At 42.0% G+C, this 26,613-nt stretch overlaps 1 protein-coding gene across 5 annotated transcripts in view; it reads right to left on the bottom strand.

The window, feature by feature from the left end:
- Positions 1–24,639, bottom strand: part of LOC307139033 (polycomb protein SCMH1) — a 32,611-nt gene extending 7,972 nt beyond the window's left edge. The window contains exons 1-15 of one of the 5 annotated variants that reach the window (XM_079837809.1): positions 24,547–24,639; positions 23,202–23,247; positions 22,754–22,821; positions 19,916–19,993; positions 19,210–19,280; positions 18,857–19,091; positions 17,651–17,739; positions 17,229–17,475; positions 5,749–5,993; positions 4,766–4,936; positions 4,564–4,690; positions 4,264–4,464; positions 3,812–3,979; positions 3,588–3,719; positions 1,400–1,540 (exon numbers count right to left, since the gene is read on the bottom strand). In XM_079837809.1, the coding sequence (XP_079693935.1) occupies positions 1,400–1,540; positions 3,588–3,719; positions 3,812–3,979; positions 4,264–4,464; positions 4,564–4,690; positions 4,766–4,936; positions 5,749–5,993; positions 17,229–17,475; positions 17,651–17,739; positions 18,857–19,091; positions 19,210–19,280; positions 19,916–19,993; positions 22,754–22,799 (1,951 nt within the window). In that variant the 5' untranslated portion in view covers positions 22,800–22,821; positions 23,202–23,247; positions 24,547–24,639. Of the gene's footprint in view, positions 1–1,399; positions 1,541–3,587; positions 3,720–3,811; positions 3,980–4,263; positions 4,465–4,563; positions 4,691–4,765; positions 4,937–5,748; positions 5,994–17,228; positions 17,476–17,650; positions 17,740–18,856; positions 19,092–19,209; positions 19,281–19,915; positions 19,997–22,753; positions 22,822–23,201; positions 23,248–23,837; positions 24,502–24,546 lie in introns of those variants that run through there. The other 4 variants (XM_079837810.1, XM_079837811.1, XM_079837812.1 and 1 more) reach the window with 4 other exon arrangements.
- Between the last annotated feature and the right edge of the window lie 1,974 nt (positions 24,640–26,613).

The following is a 26,613-nucleotide window of genomic DNA, read 5'->3' as shown; positions in this document are numbered from 1 at the left end:
TGAAAAATGACTGATTTGAAATATTAATGTTTGTCCTCATTTTGCTTTAAAGGATTAGTTCACCCCAAAATGAAAATGTCCTTATAATTTACTCACCCCCATCTTTTCCAAGATTTCTTTCTTCAGTCGAAAAGAAATTAAGTATTTTGAAGAAAACTTTCCAGGGTTTTTCATCATATAATAGTTTTCAGTTGCAACCAAAATGCTGAAGGTCCAAATCAATGCAGTTTCAAAGCGCTTCGATGGATTCTAGAGGCTCTGCGTGATCCCAGATGAGGAATAGGGTCTTATCTAGCGAAACCATCGGTTATTAAAAATAAATAAAAAAATTAATTAATATACTTTTTAACCTAAATTGTTCATCTTGTGCAGCTCTGCGAGGTGCTAAGGATGACGTAATTACGTCGGAGCGGTCACGCTAGACGTAGGCAGAAGTACCACCCCCGTGTTTACAAAGCGCTCGTGTGAAGACTAATACAAATGCCCTTTACCAAAAACACAACATTTTCAACTTCAAAATTAGGGATATTTCGTTGGTTTACCTTTTTTTTGCTACAATTAGCAAACAATTAGGATAAAAAGTATATTTATTTAAAAAAAAATTTGAAAATGACCGATCGTTTCGCTAGATAAGACACTATTCCTCATCTGGGATCACGCAGAGCCTCTAGAATCCATCAAAGCCCTATGAAACTGCATTGATTTGGACCTTCAACATTTCGGTTGCAACTGAAAAGCATTATATGATGAAAAACCCTGGAACGTTTTCTTCAGAATACTTAATTTCTTTTCGACTGAAGAAAGAAAGACTTGAACATCTTGGATGGCATTGGGGTGAGTAAATCATCAGGAAATCATCAATGTGCAGCATCCACCTGGGTGATGCGACGGCAGCCATATTGCGCCAGAACGCCCACCACACACTAGCTTATTGGTGGAGAGTGATAAAGCCAATCAGTATAGGGGAGGATTAGGAGGCCATGACGGACAGAGGCCAATGGGCAAATTTGGCCAGGATGCTGGGGTTACACCTCTACTCTTTTTCGAAGCACATCCTGGGATTTTTAATGACCACAGAGAGTCAGGACCTCGGTTTAACGTCTCATCCGAAGGACGGTGCTTGTTACAGTATAGTGTCCCCATCAGGACCCACACAGACCACAGGGTGAGCACCCCCTGCTGGCCTCACTAACACCTCTACCAGCAGCTACCTAGTTTTCCCAGGAGGTCTCCCATCCAGGTACTGACCAGGCTCAACCCTGATTAGCTTCAGTGGGAAACCAGTCTTGGGCTGCAGGGTGATATGGCTGCTTTGATTTGATTTGATTTGATTTGACTTTCACTGTAAGAATTTGTTTCAGTGTGCAAATGATCTTCAAAGGTGGGCTAGTTTGTATACCTGTTGAGCCCAGACGATGTAGTTTCCCCGGTGAGCTGCTATTCTGAGAAAGGGGACGCATTGACAAGCCATGTCCGGGAGACAAATGTGTTTTCTCCAAGACCTCAGAGCTGCCAACCCCATTCTCTATCAGGAAGGGCTCTGATAAAGTGCAAAAATACACAAACACACATTTAGCACTTAGAAAAGAAAACACATCTAGATTACAGTCCTTCTTAATAGCTTTGGATCAATTCTCAAACAAGAGGTTTCAATTGGTTTCTTGTTCACATCAAATTTGAACTTCTTACTGATTTAAGCAAATTGCATGTTGCATTGCGTGTGTGCGCAAAATAGTAAGTACAATTGTCTACAATTTGCACATTAAATGCACATGGCTTGTTGATCAAAACTGATGAGTTGATTCTCAGTTAAATTGTCAAACATTCTTTCATTGTGTGAGCCATCACATGCAAAATTAACAATTCAATTATCAGAATCTGTCAGACATGAAAGTATAAAATACATCACATGGAGATATTTGCAATATCTGTTAAATTGGCAAATGGCCTGACATTGTAGTGAATTAGGAATTACAATCAACCAATCAAGTTTGGAATCATATATATATATTTGAGTATTTCAACATATTTGATATTATATATATAAAGAGTTTGCCCAGCAAAATCACTACCATTTTTGAAGCAGTACTGTATAAATACAGTGCATTTATTTTTGTAGAAATGTTATATGTAAACGGAAAATTCACAGTTGCATGTTGTGGCAGAGCAATAGGATGATATGAAAGAATGTGTGTTGGTGTTAGGAGAAAACATAAATAGCAGGGCTCGACATTAAGCATGTTCACGTGCTTGTCCTTCGGACAAGTAAATGTGTCATCCACTTGTCCGAGTAAAAAATTAGCTTGTCCGGAGAAAAAACGATTTGTGATATTTTTACCTTTTATAAAGGGCATTTTCCCCCTAATCTTATTAAATATAGGCTATGATTCAGATTTCCTTTTATATTCTTAAATTGGATCAATCAATTAATTAGAAGACAACACTGGCTGTTACCAGTCAAATTAAATAATTTACACTGAAAAATTACAACTGCATTAAATAATGTTATGAGATTGTTTTAAATATACAAATAAGAAATGCTGTAAATATGAAACTAAACCACCAGTAGGTGGCAGCAGGTGACCGCCTGAATGAGTGAGTCATTGAGTCGATTCGTTCAAACGCTGATTCATTCAAGAATGAGGTAGGCGTTTAGGATCTAATTCATTGAATCTTTGATTCTATCGATTCATTCAAAACGGTGAATCATTCACTAACACGTTGTTGCTGTGACACGCGTTCTGCTGTGATCTTTTGGAACTATTTTCGCTGCTGAAATAGAACAAAAACACTCAATATTGCATCTAAAATGTAAGTGACTTAATGTTAATAATTGTTTATGGAACTGTCATATGAAATCAGTCATTTTCAGTCGTGATGTTATTCAGGAAAACAGCACTCTTGGGAATGTGACGTTGCAACTGTATCATATTATAAATATAAATAAACTCCACATTTCTACATTTTTACTGCAGTGTGTTAACTGAGTTTCTCTGGTGTGAGCGGTGCTCATTTGTTGTGATTTCTCCTGGAGAGGCTGCGCGAGCGTAAACAGTGCAACGTTATCGTCAGTTCATTATACATTATTATCATTCACTGACGATCGCCACTTATAGTAATGAATGCAGAATCATTCTTGGATTTTGGTGATTCTCTAGTTATTTTTGTTATTGACGTTTTATCAGTCTACTTGTCCGTCGGGCAAGTAAAATAATTTTTCACTTGCCCCTTCAAAAAATCCACTTTTCCCGGACAAGCGGACAAATCGTTAATGTCGAGCCCTGAATAGTATGCAACACTCTTGTGTAGTATAGAAAGCAGTCAGTGTCAACAAATATTTCCATGGTGAAAACACATCTAAACATTTTGACCAGTGTCTGACAAAAACCCTTTTTTAGTGGCATTGGCCAATTTATTGACATAACTAGGTTTTGAAGCATGAATTAAATATTTTGGGTGAATTACTACATTTTGTAGACATGCAATAGAGTTCTGATGTTCCAGCAAACAGTTGTGACAATTGCACAGAATGTAAGAACAAAGCAATGGAGAAAAACAGTAAATGCTGTTTTAGCAGTGTGAAATACCTTCTGAGGAGATACGGTGGTTTTTAGCTATTTTGTGTGGTACAGGATTGCTATGGTAGGCGTCATGCTGAAGGAATCTCTTAGTGCCTCGACCAGGTCCAGAACTCAGACTTTCTGTAAAGTTTCTTCTCTCTGCAACATACACAAGGCCCTCTTTTTATGTCTACACAACTGTAAGATAGTAATGAGTGACAGCAGACGTGTTTGCACGCATGAGCGCTGACCTGTGTACGTCCGGCTGTCATAGTGAACTCCTCCCAGAGGCACGGGCTGATTGCCAAACAATGGGTCGCAGTGCAGGTTGTGACAGAGTTTCTCCAGAAAGCGCAGCACATACGTCACACTGTTCACTGCCGGCAGTGTTAGAGTGTGGTGCTGCTGCTCAAAGTAGGCTGTCAAAATCAAATTGGCAAAATTCCTTGGTTATTTTTAGTCTATGATCAAATAAAAAATAAACGTGCTGCATGCTGTGTTCTGTAAATACTGCTCCTCAGAGAACACGTCTCTGCATGAGCTCTGATTTTGGGTTGTTTATAATGCGCATTTGGGAACGCAATCACAAATGTTATCAGAAAATGTACAATTACAAAACATTCCGTCCTAACTAGAGGTAAAAATAAAACTTTTGAGGCTCTTAGTTAATTTCTATTAGCTTTGTGGGTCTGTGTGTGCTTACCTGATATGAGCTCTCCTCCATGGCCTGGTTTGAGGCAGGAGAAGACTATGCTCTGGTTATGTGCACAGTCAACACAGGCCTGGACACACTGCTGCAGTACAGAGGAAGCTCGGCCAGGCCCAAAGTGATCTGGCAGGGACTGGATACGTCGTGCATCCAGATGGGGACCTACTTTTCCATACTTATTTAAGTACACACATACTGAGACACAGGGAAGTTGTTAGGAAAGACAGTATGTAACAAGGACTGAAAATGTCTTTACCATGGTACATTTTAAAATATTTAAGACACTTGCAGTACCTGTCGGGGCCTGTAGGGCAGCGCTGGGAATAGTGGCGTTGTCCAGTGGAACTGAGCTAGTGTCTGGTTCTGGAGTGCTACTGCTTGGGGAGGTGGGCATAGGATTGGGTACCAATCGAGGCTTTCTCTGTATACAAAGAAATAAGCACAGTCAGGAGAAATTTGTATAAATAACTCTTACCTTATAGTTTTCGAGTCACACCTTGCTGCCAGGTTTGGGGCCTCTCTTTTTTGGAATCTTGATGGGTTCTGTTGGGATCTGCTGCACCTTCTGGGCCCAGCTGGCTGGCAGTTTGCCTCTGGGTTTGCTGATAGGTCTACCAGGACCTCCAATTGCTCCTTCCAGCCACGCTGTCCTTTTGGCCCAGCTTAGCTAGAAGACAACATAAAAATACAACACATTCAAACTATCATTTAAAATATTTCGGTAGCAATTCCATACATTCAAATCAATCTAAACATATTTTTACAAGACAATATTATTCCATTTAAAATAATTAATTTAGATTAGTTAAACATTTTAAATTAACTGCAGCAATTAACATTTTGTCAGAAACTCTAGTAAATCACATGTTGTCTATTCAGTATGGTGGGAGATTTATGATCGCGGATTTAGGAATGCACCAATACCGATACCAGTACTTGGGTGTCAGTCCGATACTGTGCTCATGTTCTCGTAAAACTACCCCGATACAACCGCTCCCGATACCATTTTATGGCAACGCATCTTCGGATAAAATAAAACATTGTTAGAAGAACTGTAATGGTATTATAAAGTACTCATATCCGTACTTGGTATCGGAAAGTACCCAAATGTAAATACTTGTACTTGGTCTGAAAAAAAGTGGTATTGGTGCATCCCTAGTCTTATTCTAACTGAATATATGAATAAATGGAAGAATTTTACACAAAAGATGACATACATTTAATTAGGTTAGAAAAAAAATTGCTTATAAAGGTAAAAATGTATTCAAACTTATTAGAAAAATGCTGCTGCCGCTTTGGGAGTCAGCTGTCCATGGCAGTCTTAAGTACTAGAACATTAGCACACTCAGCAAAACATTGTCTAATTATCGTTATCGACAAAATCCAAGAAGATATCTAGATATATTTTTTTGTCAATACCGCACACCCACGACTTTTGACTACTTTTTCATATTGTGATGACTCTAAATACTTTTATACCTTGCTTCCTGGTTTGGGGCCTCGTTTTTTGGGAATTTTAATAGATTCCAGTTCCTTTCCAGGCTGACTTGTCTGGGAACCAAGTGTTCCTTTCTGACCCCATGGCCCAGATAGTTTGGTTTTCTTGCGACCAGGCTTGCGTTTCTTCTGGGGTGGGGGTCGACCAGGCGTAGGGGTCATACCTGTCCCCTCTATGCCACCATCTGGTAGGGCACCAAGTGCACCTAGCGTCTTCGGTAACCCAACTGCAAAAAATAAAAAAAAATAAAAAATTATATATATATAATACAATAAAAGAGAAAAAGAAAAACAGGACAATACAAAACAACGTGCAGCAACAAACAGAAGCAGAAAATGAAGACAGGCAGGCTTTGTGTGAAGAGCTGACCTATTTTTCTTTGAGCCATTTTAACAAAGAAACGAGTTGTGTTACACATTTTAGGTGCTGGTGGCCTCTGAAGTACTACATAGATTTAAAAAAAATAAATGCGAGAGTGCACAACCAGCAAAAAGAGGAAGGGAGAGAGAATTCAAGAAAAATGGAGAGAAAGATCCAAACATCTGAACTGAGATTCTTGAAAACAAAAAACAAGACAGAATGAAAAGTCTATAAACTTTACCCACATTAAACATTTATCAAAATTAAATAGAGAAAACAAAACACACCAGAAGAATCACAAGAGAGCAAACACACACAAACACTAAAAGAGAGCAAACACACACAAACACTTCAGAGCTTTACGGACCTGTTAGCGAGGCCATGATTGCAGTTTGAACTCATCCAACTCAGGGAAATGAAGACTACACAACCTCACAGATCTAGGGTCTGCTCTTGATCTTGCAGTGCGTGTCAATTTGTGGCATCTTATTCTCTCAGTCAATTCACTTCCTTCCTGCCCCTTAGTTTCGATCTCCTTGCTAAAGCTTTAAAGTCTGCTGATAGTCACACAACGACCATCTTTCTAGTACTGTTAACCCTGAAAGTCATTTATACACAAACACGGTGGAGTTTGTTTTGGCTCTATCCCAGACTGATACGTTTACACATTTTCCCAGTTTCCTTCAAGCATAAAGACATTCACAAATAAAACACCATAACAACTTGCTTACAATGAATAGCTGTGAAGTTAAGTGTGTATTTAGAGGCCTGACAAGGTTTTTCCTTCTATGCAAAACTCACTGGCCTTGCATTGTCTCTTTAACCCTCTTCGCTCATCCTACCCAAACAGTCACACCAGCTCTTCAATGCGAGGCCCGCTATTGGGCACAGGGGTTGCAGCCGTGCCAGCTGGGAGGATGCCAACCCCTTGTAAACCAAAACTCTCAAGTTCTCACTGATTTTCTCTCTATCAAATGCCTTTATTGCTTAAAGGAACAATTCAGCCGAAAATGAAAATGCATATCATTTACTCACCTTCATGTTGTTCCAAACTTTTTTGGGTGAATTATCTCTTTAAAACACATTTTTATTTTTATTTTTAACCCCCATTTTTTCCCATTGGTTTGGTATCATAAGATCTACTAAGAACGTCTCGGTTACGTATGTAACCCTCGTTCCCTAAAGGAGGGAACGGAGACGCCACGTCGGAGTACCGACGAATAGGAATCTCGCTCGCGAGAGCCAATCTACTTCGAGTGTAACTAAACGAGCCAATGCACATTGGCATGCAATGATTGCACCAGGTGCTCATGCCACGCCGTGCGGGTATAAATGAGACACAGGTGATTGCATCAAATCAGCCTTTTGCTGAGGAGCCGGGTAGGTAGACAGGCACCCCAGCAGGGTACAGAGGACATGGCGACGGGACGTGGCGTCTCCGTTCCCTCCTTCAGGGAACGAGGGTTACATACGTAACCGAGACGTTCCCATTCAGTCGGTCACTCTCGACGCCACGTCGGAGTACCGACGAATAGGAATCCCTACCAAAGCGCCATGGCTTCTGCCCCCATCCAGTGCCCTGTGTGAGCCACCTGAGCTCTCTTACCTGATGAGACGGGGCTCACACCGGGAAGTCCATCACCGCTGTTCCGCATGACCCGCTCAGTGATTATTGGATAACACTGGGAAAGCGTGCCCTAGAGAAGGGAACGCTGCGGAGCCCACATCGTACCCCGAAGGAGTTATGTGGAGTACAATGCTGAGCCGTAGCCCGCCAGGAGAAGGGGGCTCAGTCCCACTGCAGGGAAGGCTCTCCCAAGGGAAAGACACGGGCTTCCCGTAGGAGCGACCGTGGAAGAAAATATGGGATCCCCGCAGGGTCACTCATATGGCCCAAGCCCAATACCGGTTCTCAAGGATTCAGCTGCAAGGGGCCTGATGCCAGACGTTCCGCCACGTCCGGCACCGAGGGCGGTGGAGGACTCACAGAGTTTGCTTCTGGAGAATATAAGCGCCGTAGCGCAGCAAGCCGACAAGAGCCGGGGCCTCTCAGTGCTTCTACCCGTTTGAGGTGAGAACACAGGAGGAGACCGGCTCTACACGTAGGCTATAGAATCTAGCGAACGTGTTGGGTGTCGCCCAGCAACGCAGCTCTACAGATGTCTGACAGCGAGGCGCCACGTGCCAGCGCCCAGGAGGATGCAACACTTCTAGTAGAGTGTGCTCGCACCCTGAGCGGACAGGGCACACCTTGTGCTTGGTAAGCCAAGGTGATGGCATCCACTATCCAGTGGGCCATCCTCTGCTTGGAGACAGCCTTACCCTTCTGCTGGCCTCCGTGACAGACAAAGAGCTGAACTGAGGTTCTGAAGCTTTGAGTTCTATCCACGTAAACCCGCAGAGCGCGGACTGGACAGAGCAAAGCTAGGGCTGGGTCTGCCTCCTCCGGGGGCAGCGCTTGCAGGTTCACCACCTGGTCCCTGAAGGGAGTGGTAGGAACCTTGGGCACATAGCCAGGCCGGGGTCTCAACACCACGTGGGTATCACCCGGCCCGAACTCTAGGCACGATTCGTCGACCGAAAAAGCCTGCAGGTCCCCTACCCTCTTGATGGAGGCCAATGCAGCCAACAGCAAAGTCTTCATTGACAGAATCTTTAGCTCTGCTGACTGCAAAGGCTCAAATGGGGCATTCTGAAGTGCTCGGAGCACCAGAGCAAGATCCCAAGAGGGTATGGAGGGGGGGCGAGGAGGATTTAACCGTCTCGCCCCCCTAAGGAACCTGACGACCAGGTCGTGCTTCCAAACCGTCTTACCTTCTACATGGTCGTGATAGGCGGATATTGCAGCAACATAAACCTTGAGGGTGGAGGGCGACAGCCTACGCTCCAACCCCTGTTGCAGGAAGGAAAGCACAGACGCGATCGAACATCTTCGGGGGTCTTCTCGGCGAGAAGAACACCACTCGACGAACAGGTTCCACTTCAAGGCGTAAGCCCGTCTTGTAGACGGTGCTCGTGCCGAAGTGATGGTGTTAACTACCTCTTGGGGTAAGTCACCTAGAACCTCCGCGTCCCGTCCAGGGGCCAGACATGAAGCTTCCACAGGTCTGGACGCGGGTGCCAAAGGGTGCCCCGTCTCTGAGTCAGAAGGTCCTTCCTCAGAGGAATCGGCCAAGGAGGGGCTGTCGCGAGGACCATAAGTTCTGGAAACCAGGTCCGGTTGGGCCAGTACGGCGCCACCAGCAGGACCTGCTCCTCGTCCTCCCTGACCTTGCACAGAGTCTGTGCAAGTAGGCTCACTGGGGGAAACGCATATTTGCGCAGCCCCTGGGGCCAGCTGTGCGCCAGGGCATCCGTGCCGAGTGTACCCTCGGTCAGCGAATAGAACCACTGGCAGTGGGACGTTTCTGGGGAGGCAAACAGGTCGACCTGTGCCACCCCGAACTGTCTCCAAATCAGCTGAACCACCTGGGGGTGGAGTCGCCACTCGCCTGGGAGCGCAGCTCGTGAAAGCTCGTCGGCCACACGGTTGTGCACACCAGGGACATGAATGGCCCGAAGCGACCTCAGACACTTCTGACTCCAGAGGAGGAGATGGCGGGCGAGTTGCGACATGCGACGGGAGCGCAGACCACCTTGTCGGTTGATATACGCAACGGTCGCAGTGTTGTCCGTGCGGACCAGTACATCTTTGCCCCGTAACCGCGCTTTGAGGCGGCTCAGAGCAAGATGCACTGCTAGCAACTCGAGGCAATTGATATGCCAATGCAGGTGCGGGCCCGTCCAAACCCCTGACACTGCATGCCCGTTGTACGTGGCTCCCCAGCCCATGGCAGAGGCATCCGTGAAAACCACAGCGTGCCTGGACACCTGTTCCAGGGGCACTCCGGCCCGAAGGAACGAGGGGTCTGACCATGGACTGAAGGACTGGCGGCAGGCCGGTGTGATGCTCACCTGGTGAGTGCCGCGTTGCCACGCCCATCTCGGGACTCGGCCGTGTAGCCAATGCTGAAGCGGTCTCATATGAAGCAGGCCGAGCGGTGTTACTGCCGCAGCGGCCGCCATATGCCCCAGGAGCCTCTGAAACTGTTTCAGTGGAACCGCCATCCTGCCTTGAAACGTGTTCAGGCAGCTCAGCATCGACTGGACACGCTCCTCCGTGAGGCGCGCTGTCTGCTCGACCGAATCCAACTCCATACCGAGAAAAGAGATCCTCTGCACGGGGGCGAGTTTGCTCTTTTCCCAGTTGACCCGAAGACCCAACTGGCTGAGGTGTCTGAGCACCAGGTCCCTGTGTTCGCACAACTGATCCTTGGATCCTGTGCTAGAATGAGCCAGTCGTCGAGATAGTTGAGGATGCGAACGCCCTGTTCTCTCATGGGCACAAGGGCCCCCTCCGTGACTTTTGTGAAGACACGGGGGGACAGGGACAGCCCGAAGGGCAGGACTCTGTACTGATATGCTCGACCCTCGAACGCAAAGCGCAGAAACGGCCTGTGTCGAGGAAGAATCGAGACATGAAAGTACGCGTCCTTCAGGTCGATCGCTGCAAACCAATCTTGGGGACGGATGCATTCGAAAATGCGTTTCTGCGTGAGCATCTTGAACGGTAGCTTGTGGAGGCTCCGATTCAGGACTCGCAGGTCCAAGATTGGCCGTAACCCACCGGTTTTCTTGGGTACAATGAAGTACGGGCTGTAGAAGCCGGTCTTCATATCGGCTGGAGGGACAGGCTCTATCGCGTCCTTCGCCAGTAGGACAGCGATTTCCGCACGCAGGACATGGGCATCTGCAGCATTCACCGAGGTGAAGCGGACGCCCTTGAACCTGGGGGGGCGCCGGGCGAACTGAATCGCATAGCCGAGCCTGATGGTCCGAATGAGCCAGCGAGACGGACTGGGGAGCTCTAGCCAGGCTCGCAGAGACCGTGCAAGCGGGACCATAGGGACCACCGGCGTACCCACGGTGGGGCAGCGAGGTGGAATGCAGGTACCGGGCTGGGGCGGCTGTCTCGTGGAGGCGGCCCGCAGCGAGGTGAGAGTGTGTTGTGCAACACTTACCTGATTCCACAGGTGGGCAGGAGGAACGTGAGGAGGTCGTCCACTGCTGCCCGCTGGCGAAGGGGGAGGATGAGTGTGGTCCGGCGTTTGACCAGCCACAACTCTGAGCCCCCTGAGGACCCAGAGATGGAGGAAACTGCTCTTTTTTGAAAATTTGGGTACCGCTGGGGCTGAGCCCAGCGGCGGAACAGAAACAAAACGGAACACAAAATTCTCCTCCCGGCCCTCCTCCGGGGGATGGAGCGGTGCGGTCACCGTCTCCAGAAGAGCAGTCCTCCCCATCTCCGGGTCGCCCGTCTCAGGGCCGCTTGCCCTTGCCTTTGCCACCTCTCTTGGCAGGAGCCTGGACGGGCTGGGCAACCTGCTTGCGCCCGGCTCCACGACGTCGCTTGGGTGGAGGCTGCTGCTGCGACGCGGGAGCGGAGGCAGACGCAGGCGGCCGCTCTCGGCGACGAGCAGACTGAGGTGCTGCCGGCGGCGGGGTGGAGACAGCAGCTGACCGCCGTGGCAGGATGTGACTGATGGCCTCAGTCTGCTTCTGTGTGGCCGAGAACTGCTGGGCGAAGTTCTGGACCGCGTCGCCGAAGAGGCCGGTCTGGGAGACGGGGGAGCCCAAACACGAGATACAGCGCTGGTGACCATCCCTTGGTGACAGGTAACCACCGCATCCAGAAACACACAGATAGAATGTCATCTTGAAAAAGACGCAAGCTCTATCTGTGTTTGCTCTTTCAGAAGGACGCTCTCCTTGGTGCTGAAGCACGCAGGGGGCGGGGTCGCGGCGACACAGTCAGGGGGTGGGTGCAGCCTGACGTGCGCGCTCTCTCACACGAAGGCGCTCTCTTACCAGCCGTAAGAACGGCTTTTCAGCGCTCTCCACCTAGCGCACCGAACCAGCTGTGAGAACAGCCTTTGTGATTGCTCTAAACAAACAACACAGAGAGATGATCCGAAAACCACGCGACCGCTGCTGTGCCGTCACACCAACACCGACTGAAGAGATCGCTTCCGAAAGGCGGCTTCCGTCTTCAGTCAGGACTGCGAAGTAGTGAGTGATATCTGGCGTTACCATCTACCACCCGGCTCCGAAGCAAAAGGTTGATTTGATGCAATCACCTGTGTCTCATTTATACCCGCACGGCGTGGCATGAGCACCTGGTGCAATCATTGCATGCCAATGTGCATTGGCTCGTTTAGTTACACTCGAAGTAGATTGGCTCTCGCGAGCGAGATTCCTATTCGTCGGTACTCCGACGTGGCGTTGAGAGTGACCGACTGAATGGGAACATCAAGAACACTGTGGCAAGCAGGGCGAAGCCAAGAGGAGTGAGTGACGACAGTGGACTTTTTGTTGTTGTTTTGTTTTAGTTTATGCGGGAGTCGTTCCGTGAGTGGCTGCCGCTTTTCTTTCGGTTTGTTGTTTATGTTTATTTTGTGATTAAAGTTTTACGTCGAACGTTCGCTGGTTCTCACCTTTGCTACAAACATAAATGTACATAATGTAAATTGCATAAAGTTCTTTTCCAATATGTCACTGGTTCAACTCACTAAAACCACTCATTTACCAGACAACAAGTACGAGTCCCAAACTCATAGGTAAGACTCTAAAAGTTGTATTCAGTTCAAAAGTTTGGGGTCGGTAAGATTTTTTTAACATTGTGAAAGGAATCTCTTAAAGGTTGCATTTATTTGATCAAAAATACAGTAAAAACAGTAAAATTGTGAAATACGATTACAAATGTAATATTTTAATATATTTAAAAATGTAATTTATTCATGTGACGGCAGAGCTAAATTTTCAGCATCATTAATCCAGTTGTCAGTGTCACATGATCCTCCAGAAATCATGCTAATATGCTGATTAGTGCTCAAGAAACATCTCAACATATCAATGTTGAAACAGTTTAAAGGGATAGTTCACCTAAAAATTAAAATTTGATGTTTATCTGCTTACCCCCAGGGCATCCAAGATATAGGTGTCTTTGTTTCTTCAGTAGAACACAAAAAAAGATTTTTATCTTCAACCGTTACAGTCTGTCAGTCGTATAATGCATGTGAATGGTAACAAAATCTATGAGAGTAAAAAAAAAAACATGCACAGACAAAATCCGGTAAGTGAGGTCTTTACACGATCTGGTTTGCTTAAACTACGCCAGATCGTTTACAGACCTCACTCACCGGAAGGGTTATCGCGCTCAAGGCTGTTGGACATAGTGGTGTATTAGAGGTAAAAAATGATATAAATACTGTTCAGTTACTCGCACAAAGCAATCGTTTCATGTCTTAAGACATCAATGTGTCGTCACGAGCCGCAGGGTTGTCTGTGCATGTTTTTTTTTACTCACATAGATTTTGTTACCATTCACATGCATTATACGACTGACAGACTGCAACGGTTGAAGTTAAAAATCTTAATTTTTGTTCTACTGAAGAAACAAAGTCACCTATATCTTGGATGCCCTAGGGGTAAGCAGATAAACATCAAATTTTCATTTTTGGGTGAACAATCCCTTTAAAGGTGCCCTAGAATGATTTGAAACAACATTTTAAATTGTTCTCTGGTATATACAAAGAGGGTACATGGCTTATTTAAGGTCAATAATTGTCCAGATACGGTTTTACAGGTCCATTTACAACTCTAGAAATCTTCCCCAGGATGAAATAATCTGTTTTTGCCTTATTTGGAAGGGTCATGAATATTAATGCAGAGTTCTGCTCTGATTGGCTGTTTCACTGCGCCGCTCTAGCAGGCACCGTCATGACGATGGAGAGCAGGGGCGCCGCTAAGGGGGGGGGGGGGGGGGGGATTAGGACGATTCTAAGGGCCCACACACTTTTGGGGCCCCCGGAGATCATTAAGTTTTGTTTTGTATAAATTGTATCTTAATTTTAATCAGTGTTTCATCAGCCAATTGGGGCATTCTGGGTCGAGCGAGCAGTGCTTAATTGGTCAGTATTATTAAATTGCAGACAAAGATTTTGGATAGCTAGGTTGGTGCGGTAGGGGGCCCAACATCATATTCTTTCATAGGGCCCAAAATTGCTAGCGGCGCCCCTGATGGAGAGATTAGGCATTCAACATTATATGTTTGAGCCTGTTTCTGACGAAGATGCAGATTTTGAGGAACAACAACATGTTTTGAGATTGGAAATGAATGCTTCTGAATGATAAGTTAAGTCTTTATTTTAATTAGGAACATGCTAAATCATTACGTCCATACCAGAACTGCAGCCTAAACGATAACTACCATGATATAGCATTAAATATACACATCAGCAGTCATAACTTTTTTAGCATTGTAAAAACATTTTAATTATTGTAATGTGTCCCTGTATGATTTTACAATGATAGCTTCTTCACTTTGAATCACAAACTGAACTGGGTAGCGCTTAAATATGTTGTTTGTACAGTAACGTTTGAGTCTGACAGTAGAGTACTGATTTTATCAACAAATTGACTAGAAGCCTTATCAAATTACTATCGTTTCAACTTAAATGGTGGAGAAGGTGACGTTAGCTAGAAGGATCGAGTGAGCTATGTGTAAGCAACTAAACTAACGTTACGTATCTATGGTTGTATTTTGTAATTTATGACAACACTGGCATGAAATAATATTAACCTTTGTCATTAGACATACTATTTAGTTATGTAAGCTACTTGGATTATCCTATTGATACTGTACTAGCATCTTGCGTTGGATCTAGACAACAACGGGGATATTATCGTTAATGTTGTCTCTCTAAGAAACAGATTCGCCTGACAGTGAACATGTGCTTGCATATGCAAATGTTGGGGGCGTACATATTAATGATCCCGACGATTGCATCATTCTCTGTGTTACGTTGAGATTTGCCTATTTTTCCGTGGTGTTTTTCACAAATGAGATTTATATATGAAGGAGGAGACAATGGTGTTTGAGACTCACTCTATGTGGTTTACATGTACTGAACTCCTGTTATTTAACTATGGCAAGGTTAATTAAATTTTTCATTCTAGGGCACCTTTAATGTTTTTGTGAATGCTGGTTTTGTTAAACTTTTGTGATACATTCGTTTTCAGGATTCTTTGATTCATAGAAAGTAAAAAAACAGCATTCATTTGAAACAGAAATTGCACAATGTAAAACATTTTACAGTCACTTTTGATGAATTTGATGCGTCCTTGCTGAATAAAAGTATTCAAAAAAATCTTGACCCCAAAAAGTTTAGAATGGTAGTGTAAATTGCATAAATGTGCTTTTCCATTATGTCACTAATTCAATCTCTAAAACCCCTCTCATTCAACAGACAACAATAGGTAATACTCTCTAAGTCAGGGGTGTCCAAAGTCCGGCCCGCGGGCCAAATGCGGCCCGGGGATGAATTTCAAACGGCCTATTAAAATGTATTATATGTGGCCCGCCACGGATCATTTACAAATCATGCAGTTTCACGATGTCACCGCAAGGTGGCAGTACTAGACTTTAGGCCAGGGAAACAGCGCCCAAAGCGGAACGAAACAGCGCTGCTTGTGCTCTGCGCAACTCGCGAGCACCTGACTCTGAACAAATGTGTTTACCTGCTGACTGTCTCGATCACGCGCCCACTAAACAGCCTTCCGAAGTCCGTGAGAAGTGTTCGAGTTCAGCGCTGAGGTCTCCGGTACCGAATCTCTCTGTGATTTGATTTAATTTAAATCCAGTTAAACAGCGCTGACTTAATAAACAACACTAACGTGCAAATCAGCTGAGCCGATTCAAAATCATTTTCAAACAACAAATCGCATTTCGAATTTATCATGGATTTACTGTGGTAACACCTGTAACCGTGGTAATTTGTCAGAAATGTAGGTTAATATTTAATTTTATTTAATTTGTAATGTAGACATGTATTACATGAGTAATAAAGGCCAAATTGCAGACTATTTTTTGTCATAAACTTGCAGTTTTGTGCATTTGTATTTATATGTCTATAGACTAAATACTATTATATATATATATATATATATATATATATATATATATATATATATATATATATATATATATATATATATATATATATATATATATATATATATATATATATATATACATATATATATGTATTACTTTTTGCCTTGTGCGCCCTGTAAAAAATGCTGTCATTTAGTATTTTTGTCCTGTTTCTAGTCTAAATATATCTAAAAATTATATCTAAAAGATGTTACGAGATAAGTTAAATGACATTAGATATTTTTTCTTGTTTTCTGGAAAACACTATTTAATTGAAGTGAGTTTTTGTTTATAAGCAAATATATCTGCCAATGGGGTAAGAAAAATAATGTTTCTGTTTGGAATCTTTAAGGAAGATTTTGGAAGATTATTTTTCTAATCCATTGGCAGATAATTTAGTTTGTTTCAAGCAAAAACTCAATTCATTTAGATTTTTTCCCCCAGGAATCAAGAAAAAATATGTAATTTTCCTTAATAAAAGCATCTTGATTTAAGAATTTTTTGATATTTGGACTGGAAAAAAGACAGAAATACCAAGTCAGAAAAGCATGTTTTGTAGTGTGGTTTTACCTGTGGTGATCTAAATAGAGCACTTATTAAATTTAAATAAGAATAGAGTTCTAACTCCGTAATAATATTAAAATTTCACCCATTAAAACTTTTTGGTTGATGAAAGTTTTACAGATATTGTTAAATATCTATACATTTCCTGTGTCCTATCTCAAGCTACTCTACTGTCAACTCAAGCTTTTGTCAATATATATATATATATATATATATATATATATATATATATATATATATATATATATATATATATATATATATATATATATATATATATATATATATATATATATATATATATATATATATATATATATATATATATAATAGAAAAGGGACCGGCCCCCAGGTATGTCCACAACATCAAATCCGGCCCCCTTTAAAAAAAGTTTGGACACCCCTGCTCTAAGTTGTGAGAGTGTATTTAGCATTGGCCTCTTTAAATTAGGTTTTTTGTTCTTCAACATCTCTGTTCATGAATTGCTACTAAGTGATTCATACCTTTAGTGCCTGGCGGCTGCAGGTTGTCTCCAGTGAGTGTGCACCAGCCGACGGGGAAGATGTCTCTGGAATCATAGCGGCAGTAGTAATCAAAAGCGCCCCGCCAGCCGTCAAAGGTGACCAGCACCTCCACACCCCGCAGCGCGCCCACTGTAGCAGGACAGATGAAGTGAGGATTCTTCCTGTCCACCGCCTCCAGCTTCATCCCCACCTCAAAACAGTTCTGCTCTGGGGCAGGTGGCTCTTGCTGGGGGCCAAAGAGAAGTGAAAGAGAAACATATTAGACAAAAAATATCAAAGGCAGACTTATACGCATTGCTTCTTTTAGCATCAAATGACCAGAACATGTTAAAATAATATCTGAACAAAAACAATTAACTTGTCTTTGAGCTATTGTGTGTGTTGCTCTTTGCAACAGATACCTTGTGAAAGATTCGAGCAGGGGCCATTTCTGCTCCGTTGAGTGTTTTTAATAAGAACATGGGCCATGATGATGCGTTCAGACGAAACCCTAGAGAACAACACAGAACATTACCAGTCAAATATCACTCCAAATTGATCAAAACACATTTTTATGAAGGCAAGGAAGTTGCTGATTACTTGTGTTGCAAGATGATACAGCATTTTAAAAATCTTTTTGTGCTCGGTTTAATTTGCTCTTTTGCATTATTAAAAACATGTAAATTATTGTGCTTTAGCTAAAATCAGAAGATGTGCTAATGGGGTAAAATCACTTATCTTTACTTGAATGATTTTTTTTTTAAAATCTATCCGCTTGTTACTTCTGACGTCACACGTCACCGTTTCCGGGTCCAATCGCTCTATCAGAAACCAAAAGTAAACGGTGTGCTGTAATACTACAGAAACATCATGATCTTAACCTCTTTCTGCATACCAAAATGTCCATTGGCCAAACAGTGATTCATCTTTTCAGAATTGTTAAAATATTGGTGTCCGGGATGTCCAAAAGACTGTAGTGTACATTGTGAGTTTTTAAAAGCTATACATAAATAGTGTTGAAACGAAGTCGAGGTTTGGACCCGGACACAGTATTTATCACGTCTTAATGACATAGTCTTAAAGGGATAGTTCACCCACAAATGAAAATTATCCCATAATTTACTCACCCTCAAGCCATCCTAGGTGTATATGACATTCTTCTTTCAGACGAATTAAATCGGAGTTATAAAAAAAAATTGTCCAGGCTAATCCAAGCATTATAATGGCAGTAAATGGGGGAATAAAGGCCTTCTGAAGTGAATCAATGGATTTGTGTAAGATATCCATATTTAAAACTTTATAAAGTAAAAGATCTAGATTCTCTTCAGAATAACTTTATTAAACCCCCAGAGCTGTATGGATTGCTTTTATAATGGATGGATACTCTTTTTTGGGCTTCAAATTTTGGGCTGTCATTCACTGCCATTATAAAGCTTGGAAGAGCCAGGACATTTTTTAATATTACTCTGATTGTATTCGTCTGAAAGAAGACTGTCATATACACCTAGGATGGCTTGAGGGTGAGTAAATTGTGTGGTAATTTTCATTTTTAGGTGAACAATGCCCTTAACAAGCAGATTTCACTGTGAAATAGAATCAAAGTTTTATAATGGTGAGATTATAGAGACCTAGTGGCGGCTGCAGCATGCCTCCGTTTTTCTCGCAATTGCCAATGGGCTGGATTTCTGCCGAGTCCACTAAGCGCCAGAAATCGTTCTTGTTGTCGCTACCGTCCAATCGCAGGCGAAGACGAGAACCCGTCAGGCCCACCACTGTAGCAATGCAGGTCGATGTAGTGTTTCTAGGATCCTGAGCTTCCAGCTTCATGCCAGCCTTAAACTCATTCACCGGAGGGGCCGTGCTCTGAGAATAAGGGTATTTTATTTTCTTAATTTGGTAGTGCTATCAGGTATGACAATTCAAATTGGTCCACAATAACGAATAGTGTTTCACAGTTGCATGTGTGCATGAAAAGACTCACTTGTCTGAAGCAGTGAGCAGGAGCAGCGACTGCTCCTGTCTCTTTCAGGTACTTCTCCCAACTGAAAAGCCCTTAAAAATAAAGGTAAACATGTCAGCATCAAACGACTCTTAAACGGGACCTATTATGCCCATTTTTACAATTTAAGTCTAATTTTAGTCATTTATGTCTCAGGTGTCCCCACAAAGTGTCTGTGAAGCTTAAAATACCACACAGATCATTTATTGTAAATACTCATTTATGACTACAATCAAGAACAGGCTGCTTTCATGCATGTGCCTTTAAATGCAAATGAGCTGCTGCGTGCCGCCCCCTCTCCACACAGTTCCTGCCTCAATCAGAATCTCAAAGCAAGAGACGCGTCATGCCCTTCGCGTGACACACCGCAGCCACAATAGCGCAGTATGGCAGATGTATCGCTTTTATTTCGTTTTTCCTTTTTTATTCAAAATAAGCGTAATAAAAACGGAAGTGCGCCACGAAGCTCAGTGCAAGTAGTCCATTAGCTTCTTCAGTTGTGTTTGATCAGGGTTGGAGCTGAACTTTGCAGGAAGGTAGATCTCCAGGAACAAGATTGGGCACCCCGATCTAGGAGATAATTAAGTCTTCCCAGACTAGTTTCAGCTGTACTTTACAATAATGCTGAATATGACCCAATGTAGGTATCTGACTTAAAGCAGCTATTTAAATGTAGTGAGTTTGCTACCTTGGTACAGTGTTGGCACACAAGAGGGGCGACCACTGCGAGCGTGCTTGATCCGTCTGCCATCTTTCCATTCAATAGCTACTGGAAGAGTAACAGACTTCAAGATCACAACCTGATAAGTCATAATATCTCCCCAAATAACAGTTATAACGACCGTTATCGAAATTATGACAAAATGCTTATCTTGCAGAGTCTGTTATGTCATCTTAAAATCAGATGTGAGGTGAATTAGGTCAAAATGAACAAAACTTGAATGAGTACATTTTCACTGCTCTTGTCTTGACTGAGAAAATTGTACCTTTAAAAAGGATAAATCTATATTTAATTTGTACAGTGAGAACTGAATGCAGTGGGGTTTTTTTGTTGTTATTTTTTTACATTTGATTTCCTTATTCATTTCTGTAGTATTTCTTACCTGAATACTATTGTTAGACCTACTTGAAAAAACACTGAACACTGAAGAAGCACTGTTTATTTCATTTGTATCTTTGTTATATTTTATTTATTTGTGCTACTTGTCATTTGTTTATTTGTTCTTACTTTATCACTGACTGTTTACCTTTATATTACTTACTGTGCGTTCACACCAAGCTCCTGGCAAGAGCGGCGCATCTTGGACGATATGGGAATCGAGGAGAGTTGAAATCAGGTCAACTTTATGGTAATGAGCTATGACGTGGTTCGGCGGCAACCAATCGGAATGTAGAAGTGCTCTGCTTGAGAGGATTCCAGAGAGCGCAGTGCTGTAAACTTTGGTTCCGACCACATTAGTTCCCAAGCAAAATGGAGGAGAGGTTGATCATTGCTGTGGCGGGTTTGATAAGAAGGCACGCAACACTATTTAAAGGCAACATTTTCGCTCTAGAACACTTGTTTTTCAGCAGGAATGCAATTAATTTGCTCAAAACACCACCAATTTGACCAATTGCATTAGAGGTTGACCAATTCATCGGTTTTGCCGATTACTCTGCACCGATAGCTGATTGGTGGAACAATCGGTTATAGGCAAAAAATAGTTTTTCGGTTTGCATCCGTTGCTGGAGCGGTTGAGAAGGGTGCGCTGTTATTACACAGTACAAGACCGTTGAGTGACTTTACGTGAATTGTGCCTCGGCACGGCACAGCGCAGAGGAATCCAATGTTTTGAGGAGAATGTGCGACTGTCAGTCACCACGAGGTGTGGATACTGTCATTCAGAATCACATTTTACCGGAAAGTAGATAACATCCACTTTTGTCCTGACCAACTAAGGGGAAAAAAGCATTGCAGTAAATTGCGATGATTAAATCTAACAATCGCTTATCATATCACGTCGAACCATGCAAATTATACTTTGTTTTCAAATAGTTAATGTTAACAACATCAGCATAGCGTGACTACATTTAATGTGTATTAGGGCTACCTGTAGTCCAGTTTCCATTTCTGTGCAGTCTAATTTCTAACTGTCACCAACAAATGAATGTGGAGTAGAGGTGAATTGCTCCCTCATAGCTAGCACAAAATAATAAAAATATTTACCATAATGCACATAGCAAAATGAGAAAGGCACAACAAAGAAAACTCCGTAACTGTATGAATTAAGCGAACAAGTGTGCTTCTATTACATAATTTAACCATTGAAATGTCTTGTCCAGCAGAAACACTGTTTTGAACACCTTTCCATTATCCTTGTTTTCGCATGGGCCCGATTGAAGTCTCTTTTTTTCTGTAGCCACTCCGAGGGTGTGTCTCAATCAGCTCCCTAATTCAGTAGTCAGGGCACTGATCAGGGAGTCAGCCCATTGACTTATGTCCTGATCAGTGCCCTGACTACTGAATTAGGGAGCTGATTGAGACGCACCCCAAAAGTCCGAAGTCTTTTGCATTTTACAACGGGTGAATCTCCAGTTGTCACTGGTGATTGTGTTTGAACCTTTCTGGATCCGCCATCAAATTGATAAGTTTAATTATATCAAGTGCTGTGAAAAAAGGCTATAAATCACCACCTCCAGCATCCTCACATGCAATATAGCCTACTAGCTGGGACACCTTCTTTATGTGTACAGATGTGACGTAATGACGCAAAGACATGATTGAATTTCCCGCGGAAATCCACCAGTACCACTGGAATTAATAACATTATTACAAGCTTACCGTTGTAAATCGAGCTAAGGTAAGCAGATAGTATTGAACACTGGCTGGTTATGTACTTGCTCCAAAATTTATTTTGGATCATTTCTAACCCATAAAAGTTACGGACTGCAGCTTATACCCTACTTGTGGTCAGTCTGCACAAATGCCGATCAATATGATTGTTTGCTTTGGCCCCTTTAAATAAAGTTTAAAAAAAGACCAAGCCTTCGTTCTACGTCAGAGCGTCAGCGACAGTGTGCACAAATCTTTCTACAGCATCGTTGGCAGGGCGGCCAGAGCGAAGTTTGACGCTCTCGCCGGCGGCGGTGTAAACGCACAGTTAGGCTAGTATACTTTGCTGTGGTATCTATTTTGGAATCGAGATTTGTGAAATTTCACCGGTATCTAAAATATTGGTGTCGAATCAACCTTATTTATAACAATACATGTTTACATGGGTCGATAACAACGAAAACAATAACTTTTTATTTAGATCAATTAAACAAATTATGTTTAAAAAAAAAAAAAAAAAGAGGTTACACTTTATTTTAAGGTGTCCTTGGTACAGTGTAATTATACATTTAAGTACTGAGTAATATTAATTAACTACTTGTACTTACTATAGGGTTAGGGATAGGATTAGGTTTGGTTTAGGGTGAGTTGCATGCAATTATACACAATTTGATAATCACTGTATGATCATTGAAATGAGCAAGATGACATTACCGTCTCCAGAGCGGCTGTACCGCCGAATCAAATTCTGCTGCATCATTTTCCTGTTTAACACTGTGAAGCTGCTTTGAAACAATCGGCATTGTAAAAAGCGCTATATAAATAAAGTTAACTTGACTATTTATAGTTATTACTATAGTAACTACATGTAACAAGGACACTGTAAAATAAAGTGTTACCATAAGAGAAAAAAAAAGTTTTGTGAAGTATTAGTAATACTGAGTTTATATTAACTTGTCAGTAACAATCTGACATAATCAAAAGTAACATAATGTGACAACATTATACATTTACTTATAAAATATTATGTATTTGTTTATAAGATTCATGCATTTATACATTTGTTTTAAAAACCTTAACATTTAATTAAAATTCCAATATTTTCTATAGGCACATGTATAAATAAAAATATATTAACGTACTAAACAAATAAGAGTCTCACCTTTCTGAGGTACAGGTTTCTTCATGATCCAGCTTTTTCAACCTCTCTGCAAAACATAAACACAAAACTGAGATTGCAAAGCTGTTTCTTATATTAATGTCTGTTTTATGTGGTTAAATCTGGCCTGTCTGTCTGGCATGCAGTGAATTGCTGTCCTGGTCAGCTGTCACTGGTCTCTCATTCTTAACATGCTGAACACTGCCTGTTATATTCCCCAAAGGACTATAACATGTGCATGGATAAAACAACTAACAGTTAGCTAAAAACGATTTTTTTTTTTACACAAATTGACCGCTTTACCATTTCTCTATCTGGACTGACCCAAAGGGTCGTTGGGTCAGAGGCTTAACAACCAGCATTGACCTAAAAGGTTAACGTTAAGTAGTAAACAAAAAGCGACATGTTTGGGCAGTGCTGATAGAGAGACGGAACCCTTCATATTGAAATAACATAATAACAACAAGATAATAACACTATAAACGATAAGATCCCGTTAAACCATCGTTTTTCAGCAGTCAGTACAATTTCAGTCAATACAAGTTATTCTGCACACGCGCATCTGACAATGTCTGTGGTCGTAAACCCGTCCTTAAATGCAGATTAAATCAATGAAACTAACTGTATGTGTACAGATACCTCAAAAGATGGCTCCCTGTCTCCCAGTTTTCCAGTTCTGTTCAAAAGCAGAGCGCCTTTGAGCGCCAAACACACAGTCCCTCCCTCTCCATAAATGACAGCGCGGAGTAGTGGCGGGGATGTGATTCATCAGTGCATCGAATCTTTTGAATTAAAAAGATTCATTCGGTCGATACATGGAAATGGATGAATCGTTCACTCAAAAGATTCGTTCACGAACCAAACACCACTACAGCCTCATTTCACGGGGACGCTACACTCTTTCAATTCGACAACTCGAACGAAAGCTTATTCTTTATTTTTTGTACATTGAAAATCACGCCAAACACTCTAGGGATGATTTATGTGCCTTTAACGATACAGAATAGATTTTTAAGAACACAGCATACAAAACACCACACTCAACAAATATGCTGCTATGCTACGTAGCATCATGTCATGTTTCGTACATCGCATTTTGCAATTTCATATTTCACTACGCTCGACAACGACCATAGGAAACGGACAGTAAAATATACTTATTTATTTGTTATTGTAAGGCAACACTTCACCTCTAATGCACATACAAGCATTAGCTAAATGCTAACCTCTAGCAACTCTCTTGAGTCACTTTGTGTTTTTCCTCTACATTTTCGAAACGACTAACGTTATAAAGTGATGTAATAATTGTTACGCAATTATTACGGATGGTAGGAAGGGGACTGTTTACCTTGCGCGGAAAGGTTTTTGTGTGATTTCTTTAGTGTTTATCCGCCATGTTTTTAGTGCGCGTGTAGTCTTGTGTGTGTCAGTAGCAGCGCGTGGAGAGGGGAGGGGCTGCACGCGACTGCACGGGACGATTAGACTCCTATCAAAATGGGTCAAGAAGGCAAATGCTAGTTATCTATAATGTGTAGGGTTGTTCACCAAAAGGTGTGGAAAAAAACTGAACAAGTTATCTCGTTTCTTTTATCCTTTTGAACAGGTCACTTTTCATTTTACATTTTAAAAAAACCACACGCTTTTTATTTATTTCACATTTAGCCTATTCATTTACTTACCTTTTATTTATTGCAACATTCTCCACATATGTGTGAAACAGAGTGCTTGTAATAAGAATGATCTTTGACACATTTAAGGGCAGCAGTCACGGCCTAATGTTTATGGAGTCAGACCTGTAAAAGGTTGCGGGTTCGATTCTCAATACTGACAGGAAAATGTATGAACAGCGCTCTCTTTCCCCCCGACTGAGCAAGATACAAACGACTCAATAGCCCCGTGAGCAAGGCACCTAACCCCCAATTGGGCCCAAATGGCTGCCCACTGCTCCGGGTGTCCACAGAGTTTACAGTGTGTGTGTGTTCACTACTCACTCCTCCTAATGTGTGCACTAATTTGGATGGGTTAAATGCACAGGACAAATTCCGAGTATGGGTTATCATATTTGGCCTTCACGTCATGTCACTTTCACTGTCATGAGATGAAGACAACATATCTTTTAATTTCTATCACTTTTTGCTAAATTTACGATGAAGAATGCAGGATTGTGAACATTTTCTTTTTTTGGTGGCTTAACTTAAAAAATTAAGTTACCTGGTTGCCTTAAAGGGTTAGTTCACCCAAAAATGAAATTTCTGTCATTAATTACTTACCCTCATGTCGTTCGACACCCATAAGACGTCCGTTCATCTTCGGAACAGAAATGAAGATATTTTAGTTGAAATCTGATGGCTCTGAAAGGCCTCCGTTGGCACAATGCACGGTTCACTCTCAAGACCCTTAAAAGGTACTAAAGACGTCGTTACAAAGTCCATCTCACTACAGTGGTTCTAAAATAACTTTATGAATCGGCGAGAATAGTTTTTGTGCGCAAAAAAACCCTAAATAACGACTTATATAGTGATGACGATTTCAAAACAAGGCATCATGAAGCTTCGAAGCGTTATGAATCAGTGAGTCGAATCATGATTCGGATCGCTTGTCAAACCGCCAAACTGCTTAAATTTGGTGATTCAAACTGCTGATTCGACTCACTGATTCATAACGCTTCGAAGCTTCATGATGCCTTGTTTTGAAATCGTCATCACTATATAAGTCGTTATTTAGGGGTTTTTTGCGCACAAAAACTATTGTCGCTGATTCATAAAGTTATTTTAGAACCACTGTAGTGAGATGGACTTTGTAACGACGTCTTTAGTACCTTTTAAGGGTCTTGAGAGTGAACCGTGCATTGTGCCAATGGATGCCTTTCTGAGCGATCGGATTTCAACTAAAATATCTTCATTTCTGTTCCGAAGATGAACGGAGGTCTTATGGGTGTCGAACGACATGAGGGTAAGTAATTAATGACAGAATTTTCATTTTTGGGTGAACTAACCCTTTAAAAGTTAATACAATGAAGGAGACTAGTTTAATCAACAGAAACTCAAAATATTATGTTCTCTGAACCACATTAACTATCAAAGTTGATTTGATAAAAGAAAAAAGTTGTAATAAAAAAATCATGAAAATTATTTATTACAATACAGACAAAGGTGTTTAAATTGAAAATGTATTTGTCAACATTAATATGTAATTTAAACTATGACTATCTAAATAAAGCGTGTAATAAGCAACAATTTAAATGATATTGTGTAAAAAAAAAAATATATATATATACATTATATACATGTTTCTAAAATGATGACTGTCTCACAGTTGTTGAGTCATTAAAAAAAATCAAGAGGTATTTAGATACCAAAGAGACAACAGTGTGATGTTTCATATGATTTAATATAATATATAAGTAAAAGTTTTT

The sequence above is a fragment of the Gobio gobio genome (genome assembly GCF_949357685.1).
Source record: "Gobio gobio genome assembly, chromosome: 15".
Lineage (NCBI taxonomy): Eukaryota > Metazoa > Chordata > Actinopteri > Cypriniformes > Gobionidae > Gobio > Gobio gobio.
This window is presented reverse-complemented; position numbering and strand designations above follow the sequence as displayed.